The 17,511-nt window shown below is 39.8% G+C and overlaps 1 protein-coding gene across 5 annotated transcripts in view; it reads left to right on the forward strand.

Annotated features, from left to right (window-relative positions):
* WASF2 (WASP family member 2) overlaps positions 1-17,511 on the forward strand; it is a 73,064-nt gene that overhangs the window by 33,142 nt on the left and 22,411 nt on the right. For 3 of the 5 annotated variants that reach the window (XM_025448394.3, XM_049105721.1, XM_025448392.3), the window contains one exon: positions 17,262-17,434. In XM_025448394.3, coding sequence (XP_025304179.3) covers positions 17,305-17,434 — 130 coding nt within the window. In that variant the 5' untranslated portion in view covers positions 17,262-17,304. Of the gene's footprint in view, positions 1-15,876; positions 16,090-16,486; positions 16,511-17,261; positions 17,435-17,511 lie in introns of those variants that run through there. The other 2 variants (XM_025448393.3, XM_049105718.1) reach the window with 2 other exon arrangements.

Here is a 17,511-nt window from a genome sequence, read left to right on the forward strand (position 1 = left end):
AATTTGGCATCTTATTGTCCTTCTTCAGAAAATCAATCCCTTTAAAGCATGGAACATGGCAATTTTAGGTCAGCAGGCATTTAAAGACACCTTTTTAACTTTCAAGTGCTGGCCTAATAAGATATATTTTGTACAAAAATACTAGTGTTATCAAGATGAAACTTGAATCATTTAAATCCTAAAAGGGGCTAAGTTTTAGCTGTTAGTACACCTTTTGCCTGTGAAATTACTTGTTGTCTTTTAATGGTGCTGTCCTGGAGGACTGTGATCATCATCAGATATCAGGCTCCATTCCTTCTGCTAACCTTTAGTAACTGTTCAGAGTCCATTATAGTGTTTGGAGATGAAGGAACCCACAGTGACCCATGTTACTGTCCTTTCAGACCATAAAATAACTTTCCTGGAATGTTAGCCTGGATGACAGCAGAAGCCAGCCTTATGTAGTCAGGAATTGCTCCAACGTGGCTACAGACCGAATGACCAAAGGAGTTAGTCATAGTCGCCCTCCTCCATTTCCTTTTTTTTTTTATTTTTTAAGATTTTATTTATTTATTCATGAGAGACACAGAGAGCGGGGAGAGGCAGAGACATAGGCAGAGGGAGAAGCAGGCTCCATGCAGGGAGCCCCATGCGGGACTCGATCGTTGGACCCCAGGATCAGGCCCTGGGCTGAAGGCAGGCGCTAAACCACTGAGCCACCCAGGGATCCCGCTTTTTAGTACTTTAAATAAAACTTTTTGGGGATCCCTGGGTGGCGCAGCGGTTTGGCGCCTGCCTTTGGCCCAGGGCACGATCCTGGAGACCCGGGATCGAATCCCACGTCGGGCTCCCGGTGCATGGAGCCTGCTTCTCCCTCTGCCTGTGTCTCTGCCTCTCTCTCTCTCTCTGTGTGACTATCATAAATAAATTAAAAAAAAAAAATTAAAAAAAATAAAAAATAAAAAAATAAAAAAAAATAAAATAAAAAAACTTTTCTTTTGGAGGGAAAGTGCCATACAAACATGGTCCTGGTTGTTAACCTGTACAACATAAATTTTTTTTTTTAAAGATTTATTTATTCATTCAGAGAGAGTGAGAGAGAGGCAGAGGCACAGGCAGAGGGAGAAGCAGGCTCCTCCATGCAGGGAGCCCGATGCAGGACTTGATCCTGAGTCTCCAGGATCACACCCCAGGCTGCAGGTGGCACTAAACCACTGCACCACCAGGGCTGCCCCATAAATTTTCATATAGTTCTTGCTGTTTTCTAAAGTTTAGACAGAGTTCTGTGTTAATCTAAATAAAGTTGTTTTTGTTTTTTTTTTTAAGATTTTATTTATCCATTCATGAGAGACACAGAGAGGGAGAGACATAGGCAGAGGGAGAAGCAGGCTCCCTTTAGGGAGCCCAATGTAGAACTCAATCCGAGGACCCCGGGATCACGCCCAGAGCCAAATGCAGATGCTCAACTACTGAGCCACTCAGGCGTCCCAATTTAAATAAAGTTTTATTTTTATTTATTTGTTTGTTTTTTAAGAGAGCATGCTCGTGGGGTGGTGGGGGAGAGGGAGAGAGAATCCCAAGCAGGTTCCACGCCCAGCATGGAGCCCAACACGGGGCTGGATCTCATGACCCTGAGATCATGACCTGAGCTACAATCAAGAGTCGATTGCCTAACGACTGAGCCACTCAGGTGACCGTAAATATATATTCATATTTTATTTTATTTTATTTATTTATTTATTTTTATATTCATATTTTAAAACAACACTTACTGAGGGGCGCCTGGGTGGCTCAGTTGGTTAGGCCATCGATTTGATTGTAGCTCAGGTCATAGTCTCAGGTTTATGAGATTGAGCCAGTATTGGGTTCTGTGTTGGGCATGGAGCCTGCTTGGGATTCTCTCTCCCTCGCCCTTTTCCCCTATCACCCCACATGTACACTATTTCTTTAAAAAAATTTTTTTTCATTGACTTTGGTAGGATGTAGAAAAACAAAGTACAGTCTTCTTAATTCCTCATCTGTGTTGTAAGCCTTTTCCCTCCATTTTAATAGAAATTTTTAAGTGCACAGACCATGGCAGAGCCCATTTTCAAAGCAGTTCATAGAGATTTAGCTTTGCAATTTATTTACCTTTGGTCACCAAAAAAGAGTAAAAAACAAAGAACCACATGGCTGTTGAGGGAAAATGTAAGAGCAAACTTGAGGAGCTAAAGATCAAAGAGCAAGGAGAATGCTTGTGATGGTCTTAGGGAGTTAAGATGGTAGTAACAATGTAAATTAAATTAGGTAATGGAAAATTTAGGCTACTATACGCAAAGACATGCTTCTAACAAATTTTGGCTTGGAATTGTCTAAGTAAGGTTTCTGTGATTATTGGAATGCCACAGAATTCATCTCTTGGCTTTTTGTCCCAGAAGGCACTAGAAACACCCTTTAACATGATTTATGGCAGACAAGAAATACCAGTTCAGTTAGGGCAGGTGGTATTTAATTACCCCTCTCTGTGGGAATGGGGCTGTTCTCACTAAAATTGTTTGTAGGTGAAATCACAATAAAGATCAATAAAGTATGGCTTTATTATATATATACATTTTTAAAAAGAGACATCCATTTCTTGCATTTTTCTAATGTCAAAGGTTAATTTAAAATATTAATGCTGAAAAGATTAATTTAAGATATTAAATCTACTAGGCAAGAATACATGTACATATTGTAATTACTTCCTTTTTACAATTAAAGTAATTGGATTATATTTAATGAGCTATTTACATTTAATAATTAAAAAAGACTTATCTTCAGTATTCCCCATATGCAGAAAGAGGTGGGGGAAAACTCACTTCTGATATAATTATCTTTACTTGGGCTAAAAAGGGAAAACAACTGTGCTTTTTTGGAAAAAGAAGAATTTTATTTTAAAGCATACATACACAGTTTAGGAATTACCCATAGGAATGTGTTTTGGTTCATTGTAAAAGAAGATAAAGGATTAGGTGCTTAAAAAAAAAAAGTCCCTGATGACAAGATTTGATGAGCCAAACAGTGCACAGAGAATGAAACTTAAAGTGATTTTCAGGGACCCTGTAGATAAAAGTAACTCATCAGAAGTGATGGAACCCCAAATGCCTGGCTGTTTGAAAACAGGAGTTTGTTTGAAAAGCAGTAGCATCTGAGCATGTTATCTGAGGCTGGCACTTTAAATGAGCCAGTGTTTATGTTGTTTAAAGTGAAAGATGTGAAGCCCCTGAGCAGCTGGCTAAAATTGGGTGTAGAGAGGGAGAAAGCAGTGTGTTATCCTCATTAACACCATTTCAGTTCTAGGGTAAATATGTCAGGAAGGCTTTCTTGTGTTAGCACGCAGTCTTTTTTTCAAGGGAGAAGAAACTAGTCTGGGGTTTGGTGGCACTTGTGTATGAAAATGAGAAATATGAGCATATTTGTTCAACTTCTTGGTTTGAGTGTTTTGTGAAGAGTTAGTTTGGTGTCATGGTAAACGCATAAACTATTGACATGGGGCAGCCCAGGGGTTTGGCAGTTTGGCGCCTCCTTCAGCCCAGGGTGTGATTCTGGAGACCCTGAATGGAGTCCCACATCAGGCTCCCCACATGGAGCCTGCTTCTCCTTCTGCCTGTGTCTGTGCCTCTCTCTCTGTGTGTGTCTCTCATGAATAAATAAATAAAATATTTTTTAAAATAAATAAATAAAAAATAAACTATTGACACAGATGGACCTGGGTTTAAAAGCTGACTGTGTGACTTTAATAAAGAACTGCTCTCAGTTTTAGTTCTCATCTATAAAATCAGAATGCTAATACTTACCTTACAGAACTGTTCTGAGAATTAAAGATATATAAGAAAATGTGAAGGGGATCCCTGGGTGGCTCAGTAGTTTAGCGCCTGTCTTCAGCCCAGGACCTGATCCTGGAGTCCTGGGATCGAGTCCCATGTCAGGCTCCTTGCATGGGGCCTGCTTCTCCCTCTGCCTGTGCCTCTGGCTCTCTCTCTGTCTATCATGAGTAAATAAATAAAATCTTTAAAAAAAAAAAAGAAAATGTGAAAAAATACTGGGCATGTTTTAGGAATTCAACAAACATTTAATGAGCAGACACTATATAACATACAAAGGAATTTTAAGAATCCCACATTAGCTGCTGTTACTACTACTTCTGTTTGGTTTAAAGATATTTTGTTTCTCCATTCCTGTACTCAGTTGTGCGCTTCAAAAATCTGTACTACAAAATAGAATGTAGTGACTGCCATGAAAGAGGTTCAACATAACTCTTTGGCGTTTTGGAAAGGGAAAGAAATGACTTCAGACTAGAAGAGTCAAGGAAGGCTTCTTAGAAGTGGTGACATTTGCCTTGGGCCTTTAAGATGAAAGGAATTTTTTAAAGAAATGCCACAATCCAGATAATAGTCCCTTTAAGACACTTTTTCTTTCGAAGTACGTAAAGTGAAAATACTAGATTGATTCTTGACTGTGATTTGGAAGACTGATACCCTTTATCTTAATCTTTAAAATCGGTATAATATAAGCAGAGGCCATCATTTCTTTCCCAGCATTTGTTTCCACACTCCTAGAGAGCCGTCTTAGAAGGTAAGAGACCCACCTACTACTTGGCCTTCCCTGACACTGAAGAAAAGGGGACCAATTAGGAGAGATCTTTGTGTAGTGTTCAATGCTGTTTAATTTGACCTGCTGTCCTTAAATTATTTCATTACCACTAGGAAGTGAGTCCAAACAAACTCAGCATTCCTTTGAATTAATGGTAGTAATGAGAGCTATCAGTTACTGAGTACTTACTGAGTGTTAGACATCACTCTAGAAGGCTCGCATACGTTATTTTATTTTATCCTTAGAACTGTTGTATGAAATAGGCTTTATTTTGCCCATTGTACAGATGAGGCTCAGAGGGATTAACCAGACGCAAAGTCATATAACTAGTGGCTCAGGAAATCCTTGAATCCCTTGCCTGAACATGCCTCTGGGTTCACCAAGCTATATTGATTTTTGAGGGTAGGTAGGTACTCATATTAATAATGAGTATTAGCTTTAAGAAAAGAACTTTCTGTCATTGTTCTTAATTCTGATTCAAAAAGTTAAATACTATCCAAATGTATTATATGCTTATAATGATAGTATCCTACTTATTTGCAATGCTTTCTTGTTTGTTTGATTTTAAGACACCTACTTTTTCCTGTTGTTCCAAAAGTACCCCATATTATACACTTGAAGATAAATCGAAACTAATCTGACTTTAAGAATTTTTTAATACCTCTTTATTATTGAGGGCCTTGCAAAAGTAGAGTGGAAATCAACCCTGACCTAAACAAGAAGCACAGGGCTGTGATCACTGTGAGAAGGAAAATAAAGGAGGCGAGCCCTGTGATTACTCCGGCTTTCTGCCTAGATATCTCTCTTAACCATGGAGCAGGGCACAGATTCCAAGCAGAGCACACTGGTCTTGCTGAACTGAAGAGATAGATTATAGTTCAAGGGAAGCTGAGGCAACTGAAAGCTGTGAGGGTGAGTTCTAGAAGAGGGAAGCTATGAAGAAGAACTGCCTAGAAATTTCCTCAGGGTTCCCTTGAATCTTTGCTGACTATATACATATGATTGGGAGGGGGGGTCCACACTGAGGGAGATTGGGGAAAGAGTGACCAGGAAGTTGTGAGCTAACTGGTTCCCGGAGCAGGGAGGTGTTTGAGTTCCTACCAGCCGGAGTAGAGAGCCCAGGGTGCTCACAGGGAGCTTCCAGCACTGATCACAGAGGGGCCACATCTTTGCTTGGGGCTAAAATATCCAAAGAGTATAGGTTCCTCTAGAGCTTCTAACAAAGCTTAAAAATAAGCCTCACAGGTATTAAACTGAGCCAAAAGTTAAGTGCCTACCAGAATAAAGTCCAACACTTTTTTTTTTTTTTTAAGATTTTATTTATTCATGAGAGAGACGGGGGTGGGGGGGCAGAGATATAGGCAGAGGGAGAAGCAGGCTTCATGCAGGAAGCCCAATGTGGGACTCGATCCTGGGATTCCAGGATCACGCCCTGAGCCAAAGGCAGATGCCCAACTGCTGAGGGCAGCCATCCCAGAGTCCAACATTTTTGAAACCAAGGCAACAGCGCTAGATATTCAGCATTTTAAAATGATAATGTCTAACATCCAATCAGAAGATACCATATTTACCAGGAAATGTGGTCCATTACTAGGAGAAAAATCAGGCAGTAGAAACAGAAATGACAGAGATGATGGAATTAGCAAACAAAGATATTAAAACGACGATAATTATGTTCAAGTATATAACCTACTGATTAGGAGGTAAATATTGTGGCCTTGCAAATAGTGGAGTAGAGTTCCAGTCTCTCATTTTATCTTTGTTCTTCCTGTGGTATTGATGGTTTGGTGAAATTTGAATATTCTCTTATAAGTCTAAGTTCAAGAAATCATACATGGCATATAGGTCATCTTGTCTACTCTCATAGGAAAAAGTGTATTTCATTGTTTCTGAGAGGTATATTTTCCCCACATTTCTAACATGTCTTCAATCATAATACATCTCATAATCATTGGCATCTTAGATTTGACGAAATGTGGTAAAAAGCCCGTTACAATTGTGACCTTTCCATAAATTCTTAATGGTAGACTTAAGTTTGAGACTTCTGCTTATATTACTCCCACCTGGAAAACCTTCTGTCCTTTTTTTTTTTTTTTTTTAAGATTTTATTTATTTATTCATGAGAGACACAGAGAGAGAGAGAGAGAGAGAGAGAGGCAGAGACACAGGCAGAGGGAGAAGCAGGCTCCATGCAGGGAGCCTGATGTGGGACTCGATCCCGTGTCTCCAGGATTACGCCCTGGGCCAAAGGCAGGCACTAAACCACTGAGCCACCCAGGGATCCCAAAACCTTCTGTCTTTATTACTATCTTTTCTAATGTTTTAGATATACTTTTTTGAAAAAGATTTTATTTATTTATTTGACAGAGTAGGAGAACACAAGCAAGGGGAGCACAAGCAGAGAGAGAGGGAGAAGCAGATGCCCACTGAGAAGGGAGCCCGGGGGACCTTGGGATCATGACCTGAGCCAAAGGCAGATAGATGCTCAACTGACTGAACCACCCAGGCATCCCTAGATGTATTGTTTTAAGATTTTATTTTTCAGTAATTTCTACCCCCAATGTGGGGCTTGAACTTACAACCCCAAGGTCAAGAGTCTCATGCTCTACCAACTGAGCCAGCCAGATGCCCCTAGATGTATTTTTTTTTAAGTGAAGTTTTAAATTTTAATTCTAGTAGAGTTAACATACAGTGTTGCATTAGTTTCAGGTGTACAATATACAGTTTAACAATTCTATACATTACTCAGCATTCATCATGATAAGTGTACCCCTCTTTGTTATATCCAGATCCTACCCAGATCTTTATTCCAGGAAGTCTGTTCAATCCCTTCAGTTCACAGTGATGGTTTTCATCCTTTCTATTGTCATCATTGACTATATTGTTCATTTGATAACCAAACTTCTATTTATTTGCTGTATTGTTACTTAACTGTGGTTTTATCTGTCTCTTCAATTAAATTATATAAACTCTTAGTCAAGGGACAGATTTTTACTTCTTTGTGTCTCTTAGTGTCTACTTGATAAATACTCATTGATTAATAAGGGTACTATAATTAACTTTTAATATGACCTGAAACTTACTAATAGTTTTAATGGTTGAGAGAACCACATATAAAATATTTAGAACAGTGCCTTGCACATACTTAAATGCTAGATATGTATAGAACTAGTACTTCCACCACCACCACCACCACCACCACCACCACCACTACTACTGTTACTACTACAATCACTACAGCTGTTTTTTGTTGTTGTTGTTGTTTGTTTGTTTTTAAAGTAAACTGTCCAGTATGGGGTATTTTCGAGTAAGCTATATGCCCAAGATCAAGAGCACATGCTCTACTGACTGAGTTAGCCAGGCACCCATCGCTACAACTATTATAATTATTTTGTGCCATGCTCTGTGTTAAGCATTTTATACATACATTATTTCATTTTTCTTCACAACAGCCTTACAGACTAGGAATCATTACACTATTTTAACAGATTAGAAAACAGATTTCACTGCTTGCCAAGGTCCCAAAGCTCAAATTTGGCAGTAGTGAGTTGAAACCCATATCTCTGTCTCTTACTGTCCATGTTCTTACTCTTCTACAGCACTGCTGATTAGATTTTGAGGGTTTTGGTAACTGCCTAGTAAACTGAGGGTAGAAAGAAAAGAATAGGTACTTACTTCCCCTCTGCTCAAGGACTTTTCCTTATAAATCCCATATTTTGATTGGTGAATAGACCTTGTGAGAGGAAGTAGATGTACAGCTGCCCTTTGCTGCTGACTCTTAGTCAGTTGCTGGCAGCTTGGCCGTTAGTGACAGATGAGTGTGTGACACTTTTTCAGGAATGAATTCTTGTTACAGCTGGCAGAATAGAACAGTTGATACAGAATTGCATGGCAGTTTGCTCCATAATTCCACTCCCTGGTGTTCAGATGCAGTTGTGATTGCTAGGTCTCTCTCCTTACTTACATTGGTATATTAACAGTCACATCCAGGACTGCTGCTCCTGCCTGCTCCATGACCACACGGTGTGTTTGTATGTTGCCCTGAGCTGTCAGCAAAACATTTTGCTGAATCTCCTTTTTTGTTGTTGCTCTGCAACCTTTTTTCCCCCGGCCTTTCGCAGTTGTGTAAAGTCAGTTTCTTTTTTGGCCTTTCTATCCCAGAGAGGGAGCAGTTACCCCAGAGAGAAGCTTGAAATATGAAGTGAGGCATCATAGAGATTAAAATGAATAGTTAGAGGTGCCTGGCTGACTCAGAAGAAGAGCTTGCAACTCTTGATCTTGGAGTTGTGATTTTGAGCCCCATATTGGGTGTGGAGGTTACTTAAAAATAAAATAAAATAAAAAAATAAAAATAGGGACGCCCAGGTGACTCAGCAGTTAAGTGCATCTGCCTTGAGCTCAGGGCCTGATCCTAGAGTACCAGGATCGAGTCCCGCATTGGGGTCCCTGCATGGAGCCTGCTTCTCCCTCTGTCTATGTCTCTGCCTCTCTCTCTCTTTCTTTCTGTGTCTCTCATGAATAAATAAATAAAATCTTAAAAAAATAAAAATGAATCAAATGAATGGTTAGACAGTTGGCAGGATGAGACTTAGTGCCTGATATGTGATTCAGCTCTGAATATCTCCTTCCCTTCTTTTCTGATGTGCCTCTGTATCTAATCCACCAGTGGTTGTTCCAGTGACTTGTCTGTAGGGATCTTAACCTAGTATAATACTCACTGCTACTTGTAAGAACCAGGAAAGAAAGGTTACACTTAGGTTACACCTCCTCTCTACCTTTGAGTAAGGTAATAAAATGGGATTAGATATTCTAACACAAAAACCAACAGTGTGTTCCCATATGTAGCACAAGCGCAGGTATATATATATTTTAGGAATAGTTTTTTAAGGTCTTATTTATTTGTTTTAGATCACGTGCACAGCAGGGAGAGAGGCAGAGAGGGAGAGAGAATCTCAAGTAGATGCTGCGCTGAGCCCTGTGTGGAACTCCATCTCATGACCCTGAGATCATGACCTGAGCTGAAATCAAGAGTTGGTCACTTCTTTTTTAAAAAAAGATTTATTTATTTATTTATTTATTTATTTATTTATTTATTTATTTATTTATGATAGAGAGAGAGAGAGAGAGGCAGAGACACAGGCAGAGGAAGAAGCTGGCTCCATGCAGGGAGCCCGACGTGGGACTCAATCCCAGGACTCCAGGATCGCGCCCTGGGCCCAAGGCAGGCGCCAAACTGCTGAGCCACCCAGGGATCCCAAGAGTTGGTCACTTAACTGACTGAGCCACCCAAGTGCCCCAAGAGGAATGCAATTTGTATCTATCCTCTTTCCTCAGATATATAGGCACCACTAACTGGAGATCACTCTTTCTGTCATTGGTAATAAATAAAAAAGGAAGGTCTTATAAATGAAAGATATTTATTGGGGCTTGTGTGAATTATTGGCATAGTTCTGTAATCTTAACTCTAAATGAATTGGTTTGTTGAGATTTGATACTTTGTTTTGTGCTTTGTGTTGGTATTTGTTTTTCAGAACAGCTTAGTTGTTTTTCATGTTAAACTCCTATGGGAATTTTTTTTCTTTTCAATTTTTTAATTTAAATGCTAGTTAGTTAAACTCCTGTGTGAATTTAATGCTGAATTAAGAACTATAGCTGAAAGAAATCTGGTATTTGAGTACCCACAAATAGCAGGGGTAAGATTTCTCCATTTCTGAGTAAAATCATTCAAAATTTATATGTATTCAATCAGTAAAAGTAAGCCCATTTAGATAGATAGAGTATTTCAAATGATTGCATTTTGATGAATTGGGTATTGCTAGAAATTGGCATTAGATTTGTAATGTGGAATGAACTTTGTAACTGAAAGTCATCAGTGATAACAATGTAGACCCTATGTATTATAACTCGATACATAACAGGAAACTTGGGCCTGGATAGAGATACAAGAAAGATTTTATGTGAATAAATCTTTTCTTTGGAGATCAGAATACTTTGCAAACAAAATCTCAGTTTAGTATACATCTTTTGAGCATTTTTTTAGTATAGCCCAAAGCTGAACTAGAAGGATGAATTGAAATTTTTCCACATTTGCCAGTCATCATTAGATTAAGAACTAGAATCCAGGTTTCTAGCTCTACTGTTTAAATATATTTTCTTTAGACAACCAACTGAAAACGCCTCATTTTGGCCACTTAAGAGACATACAGTCTTCTATGGAATAGTTGATACTAGGGGGAAAAAAATCATTCATTCATTCATTCATTCATTCATTCATTTAGATTTATTTATTCACGAGAGACACACACAGGTAGGCAGAGACACAGGCCGAGAGAGAAATGCAGGACTGTCTGGCAGGACTTGATGCAGGACTCAATCCTGGACCAAGGATCACACCCTGAACCAAAGCCAGGCGCTCAACCACTGAGCCACCCAGGCATCCCAAGAAAAAAAACAATTTTAGAGGCAAAAGTGATCCCCCAGTTTTAACTTTAAGAGCAAAGCTATGATTAGGGTCTAAAGAGTAATAAAAGTAAAAATAAAAGGTATTGCCCCCAAAAGGTAATAGAAAGTTATGGAATTACCAGATGTGAATGGTTCTTGATAGATGTACAGTATGCTCAAGGAGTAAGATACTGGAATGAATTAATGAATGAATTTATTTAAAGAGTTTATTTATTCATGAGGGACAGAGAGAGAGAGAGAGAGAGGCAGACACACAGACAGAGGGAGAAGCAGGCTCCACGCAGGGAGCTTGATGTGGGACTTGATCCCAGGACTCCGGAATCTCACCCTGAGCCGAAGGCAGACGCTCAACTGCTGAGCCACCCAGGTGTCCCCACATATAAGCTTTTTTTGGTTCTCCCAGTCAGATACTTTCTCTGTCCACTCTAGGAGTTCCATTTCTGTCTTACTGTCTCCTTTGGACATAACTCTAGTGACCTAAACTGATTTGTCAGTAATTCCTTGTGTTTGGAGGGAGTCTAGTTATATTTGTAGGTTCAGCCTCACCCTGCATTTCAACAGGAAGTGGGTAGGTGCTTAAGTCTATAATGAGGCATTCTTCTTTGTGGTTGTTGCATGGTAGTGAGGGCCGCTGTATGCAACAGTAAATTCATACCTTTTAAAACATTTTAGTAGACAGATTTAGATTACAGTAACCCTGTATGTTGTCTGTCATTTTGAAATAAAAGTTATTTGACTTTTCAATTGAAATTTTTGAACCCCTGTGGAATGCATATTTAACATGAAGAAATTTGTCTCTTGAAAGAGGAAATTGGTCTACAAAGTAAAGCTCTTCTCATATGTCCCCATCCAAAGTGCTGTTAACTATAGAACAGTGGGAAATGCTGAAGTGAAAGCAGAAGTCCTAATTGCCACACATATAACATCCCCACATGTTCTCATCCCCTGCTACTGCTGATCAGCATTTTAGGGGTGTGTTTCAAAGAGGAACTGCCTTGAGAAGCATTTCTGTTGTTATGGTTATTGCTATAGCTCAGATATACTTGCTTTTGGATGCAACCATAGAAATCTGCAGGTGTTATCAGTGCCCTTGACTCTAAATGAAGTATTGTATATTTATTTATAATAAACAGCTAGTAATAAATATTACTGCCAGAATGAGCAGTCATCTCTTCTTTCCTGGTAATGACAAGAATTCAGAGTGGGATATAGATGAATGTGTTCTCCCTCACATGTAGCCTTCCTTTATTATCTTCTACCCTCTCGGTCTTTCTCACCTCACCCCACTTTTGCCTCAGGATGTTGGCATCAGAGTTGTGAGAATGCAGGGCAGATCTCAAAGTCTCCTTTTGACTTTACACTGACCACGTATGATATATAAATATTTCGTGATAACTTCTAATTTACAGAACTTGTAGAATCTTACTGTTTGAAGGGACCTGAGAGAACACCTCATCCAATTTCCAGTTCATAGCATGAATCTTACCATGGTACTGAGAGTCTAGACTGGTCTGTGTATTGCCAGGCCATGACTAGGGAGGGATGCCTTAAAGCCTTTTACTTACTTGTTCTCAGACTCATTCTCAAGTCCCTTAGGCTGAAAATAGCCAGGAGTAAAGATGGGGTTGTTGCTGAGTCTGGCTGCATGTCTGGAACTGTTCCAAAGCCAGTTTTTCCTTTGGATTTAGTTGGGTAGCCAGCTCCCAGATCAGTCTGGGAGCCTCCTGGGGTGTAAATAACTTTCCCTCAGGACTCTGTCTGGAACATCCTTCGTACCATTCTGTGTCCTACAGGTCCTAGTAACTAGATGGACCTAGATCTGGAGAACATTTTGATCCATAGCCATAATCCATCCCTCTCTGTATTTCTTAGACCTGCCTCTGGCCTTGTGTTCAGAATGCAATGGATGTTAGATATTGGATGTTGGCCAGTGAGGAGGTTATGGCAACTGAGGTAGAAGCAAATCTAGAAGGATCCCTGGGTGGCGCAGCAGTTTAGCGCCTGCCTTTGGCCCAGGGCACGATCCTGGAGACCCGGGATCGAGTCCCACGTCGGTCTCCCGGTGCATGGAGCCTGCTTCCCCCTCTGCCTATGTCTCTGCCTCTCTCTCTCTCTCTCTCTCTCTCTGTGTGTGTGACTATCATAAATAAATAAAAATTAAAAAAAAAAAGAAGCAAATCTAGGAATTTTGGAACTTCTTAAAATCATCTGGCTTAGTCCCTTTATTTTGCAGATGAGGAAACTGAAGCCCTGAGTGAGAATTATATCGTCTTTGATTTAGAAGGCATTATAGAAGTCACCCAGTCTGACTTCTCAACATCAGCATCTTAGAGTCTGATAATGTCTCCTCCAGCATTCCTGATAGCTGGTCATCCAGAGGATTGTACTGGGAGCCTCTAAAGAGGACCCATTCTAATATAGGACAGCTCTAATTAAAAGGAGCTAACTACATTGAAATCTATTTCCCCGTAACTTTTATCTTCTCAGTAGTCCTAATTCCTTTCCTGTGTAACATCTCCCAAGGTGTAAGACCTCAAATCCCCAAATCAGCAAATATCACTATAGCATCTAGTTTCCCTCCTCAAAGTAAAACATAACTGAAAAAGAACTTGATTGATTCTGTGAAGATAGGTCATTCACTCTTTATGGATCCAAAGCTGCTTTTTACAGCTAAGAACCACTGTTTTCTTAGATTTCTTCACTTTCTCTTCTTTTCTGTCACTGGCACTAGCATTTACCTCTTTATTACTGGTATTTACCTCTTTAATAAAGAAACATCTGTTTGATCACTTTGTATAACTGTACTCTGGAGTATCAGGAAGGAGTAGCAAATAGGACTGAAGGGTCAGACTCACCCTTAGAACCTGTCTGGCTTCTCCATTCATATTTGCTAGCTGTAGTGGGCCTCTCCATTTCTATTGTCTTTTTCTTAGCCTGGGAGGAGTCCCAACTGTTTACCTCCAGCCTTCTCCTGCCCAAATATAACTTCTTTGCTTCTGCTAGAATGATTTGCCTAAAATGCAAATTTGACCATGTCACTTCCTTAATTCAGTGGTTTCTAAATACTCAGTACTCTACATATTTTCCACTAAATGACTACTGATGATAGAGGAGCCTTTCTCAACTGGATTTCCATGAGAGAATTAAACCCTGATGCCATTAGGCATCCATTGTATGTAATGTATTAACTTTTTCTCCAATGCATCTGGAATGGTGCTAGTTATGTACAGTCTTGAGAAGAATTGAGAAAATAGTCACTCTAATCATTTTCTTTGTTCAGTAGATCAGATGAGGAACTCAGTGTGAAAGAGTGGAGAGAACGTATGTTCTTTAGGAGGTCCAGAAGCCTGGCTAGGAGGAACCTCCAGAAAAAAAAGCCCCACTAAATGGCTTATCAGTCTAGGGTTGTGGACTAGTGCATTCTACCACATGATATGTCCATAGTTAAAAGTGTCTTAAAAATATTTATCAGTGAATAGAAATTGGTTTTTATTGGAAGATTTTTCCTGGGGTCCATGGAACTATACTTTTTTCTCTTAGCCCCTATAGACATTTTATATATGTTACATTATTTAATGTTTCTAGGAAAATTGCCCAAGATCACACAGCTAGTAAGGTGTCAGAGTCAGAGTACCAACCCAAGTATGTTTCAACTCCACAACTTGAAGCTGAGTTTATTTCTAAGTTTATCTTCACTGGAATGTAGGCTTTTTTTTGTTTTTTTTTTTTCTGGTCAAGTTACTGTTGTGTTTCAGATCATTCATGCATATTTCTTTTGCTGAATATAACTTAACTGATTATCCAGAAGGAAAATGAATAGTGAATCAGGTAATTCCATAAAACAGGCAGTCTTATCAATCTTTGGTGGTTCTGAAACATACTAAATGGCTTTTTTTAGTGGCAGATTTACTTTTCTAATTGTTTTGTCTTGATACTGACATATTGTCATTTCTTGAATACTCTAGCTGGTTGTGGCAACTAGCTTTTTTGGTAAGAGGAAACCATCTTGCTATCGAAAACTTGATTCTCCCCATGGGACATAGAGTTGACTCCATTTGTACCTGCTTACTCAAGGCCCTTGGGAAAGTGTAAACGCTAAAATACAAAGGTGTTAGAAGTGCCCTCTCCCTGGCCCCCAGTTCTCCATGTACCTAGCCATCTGGAATTCCATTTCCGTTAGGTGTCCAAAGAGAATGTCTGCAATGTCTTTTCAGTAGCCACATTCAACACAGAATTTCAAGGGCATCTGGCTTCTTTAGCTTCTCTGAGGAGCTGGAACAAATACTGAAATGATTGTTAATAGAGGGAGCTACAGTGGCTGTTTTCAATCATCTCTGGCCGCACCATTGAATTTCTGGTTCTTCTAGAAAGGTTGACATTTGAGAGTCTAAGAGCATCCAGAGGATGGTGTACAGAGCCCTGTGAGGTTCTTTAATTTGTAACCTCCTGCCTCCTTTCTTGTTAGAAATTCTTCACCAGTGAGTTATTAACGAATTAACGATTGCATCTTAGTACCTGATAACCCTCTACATCATGTAAAAGAAGAGGAGTTAGGCTGAAAGGGAAAGTCCAGAATTTGGATTAGAAAACCTGTTGAGTCAAAGGGGAACTTAGCAGAGGAACGGCATGAAAATTATTTCCTTAGATAGTAGACAAATATTCAGGAAACACCTCTGCACCCCCAAAGATAGGCACAGCTGCCACACAGTGACTATTAAAGGGAGGTTCAAAGTTATGAGCAAACAGCTGATTCTCTTGGTTCTTGGGCTTTTGCTGTTGGTGACAGGAAATCTTGTTCCCCAAGCTGCTGGCTTCCTGTTTTATTTTTACTCTTAGTAGATCAGAATGTCCATAACAAGGAGCAGTCTGTTCCAAAGGGTTCTACTCCCCCTTTGAGCCTGAAGGGCTTTTTTTTTTTTCTTTTGGTCAGACAATATGTTGGTTTACATTTAAGATCTATAATACTTAGTTTGGTTTAAACATTTTGTATTCCCAGTCAACTTTTTTTGGTGATGAGCTGGTGTTTTAAGATTTGATGTAAGTAAACCTCTGCTTGCTTCTTTTATATATGTGTATATAAAAGAGGAGTTTGCAATATTGGGGATGTGGGTATGTTACCTTTATGCTTTACCTTTTTCATTTGAAGAGAATATGCTTTTTCCCTAGCATGAAAACCATTAGGCTGTTTTAAATTTCTTTGGTTTTCACGAGATAGGACCAGCTCAGTGTGCCTTTGGCTGTAGTCATACCCATTTTGTGGAGACTAAAAACCTCCTCCTATCCTTGTAAAGCTAGGAATTTGGTAATCTAATTCTGAAACAATAGCTCAGCGTGAACCTGAAGTGGTGGGGGATTTCCTAGGGAAAGGGGCTCAGCTGACAGGATAAGAAACGGTAACTGGAAGGTTTCCGGATCTGCTCCAGACACTTCCTGCTGTCTCAAGAGCCTTTTGGCCCAGGTGTGTTGAACCGGATGCAAGAGAGAAAGGGAGCTGTTGGGTAGAAGAGAAAGGACTAGGAAATCTTACAGCACGGTTTGCTTAGCATCGTGTTTGACATATTGAACATGTAAAATTTTCCTTCATATTCTTTAATTCTGTCAATTTACAGACGAAACTTTAGTAGTGTTAATAGACACTGGCAGCTAGTGTTTTGTTGTATATTAGGGAGGAACTAATCCATCAGGGAGGAACTGGAGAAGTTATGCCCTGATGTAGATCAGTGGAATCACTGTTGGCAACTTAATTTCATTGTGGAGATTATCAGGTGACAGTAGCTCTTTTTTGATCCTTATAATTGATCATTTAGAATCTGATCTTTCCTGATTATGGACATACCAAGGATAGGATCCATCTGTGTACCATCCCGAGCCTGCTGAATGGACTGTTTGCTGACCATGCTTCCTTGCCTCTGGAGACTCTTGTTGGTTGGAGCACGGTTGTTATTTTAAGGTTTTTAGGTTTTTATGCTGCCTGTGTAACTCAGCCAGCAGTCACCAGTTCAGAATTTCTAAACTTACCAGCAAGCTTTCTAATGGCAAACCTTAAAGATTGTGGGGAGGGAGGGGCTTAAAAGAGAAAAAATGATGGGGGAGAAATTTTTTAAAAGCTGTTTTAGATCAGAGCAAGACAAAAGGAAAAAAAAGACGCACAGCCCTAGTGTGCCTGGAATTTGTGGTTGAGTAATACTTTCCTGTTATTTCTTTTTTAGGTTGTTTTTCATCATTCAGAACATTGCCTGAAGCAGGTCCACCATGCCGTTAGTAACGAGGAACATCGAGCCAAGGCACCTGTGCCGTCAGACGTTGCCTAGCGTTAGAAGCGAGCTGGAATGCGTGACCAACATCACCCTGGCAAATGTCATCCGACAGCTGGGCAGCCTGAGTGAGTGCCGCAGAGAGCCTGTGCTTTGCCCTCAGGGGTCGTTGGTGCTCTTTATTTAGTTTCCTTCTCCTCCCGTG

Source organism: Canis lupus, chromosome 2 (assembly GCF_003254725.2).
Source record: "Canis lupus dingo isolate Sandy chromosome 2, ASM325472v2, whole genome shotgun sequence".
NCBI lineage: Eukaryota > Metazoa > Chordata > Mammalia > Carnivora > Canidae > Canis > Canis lupus.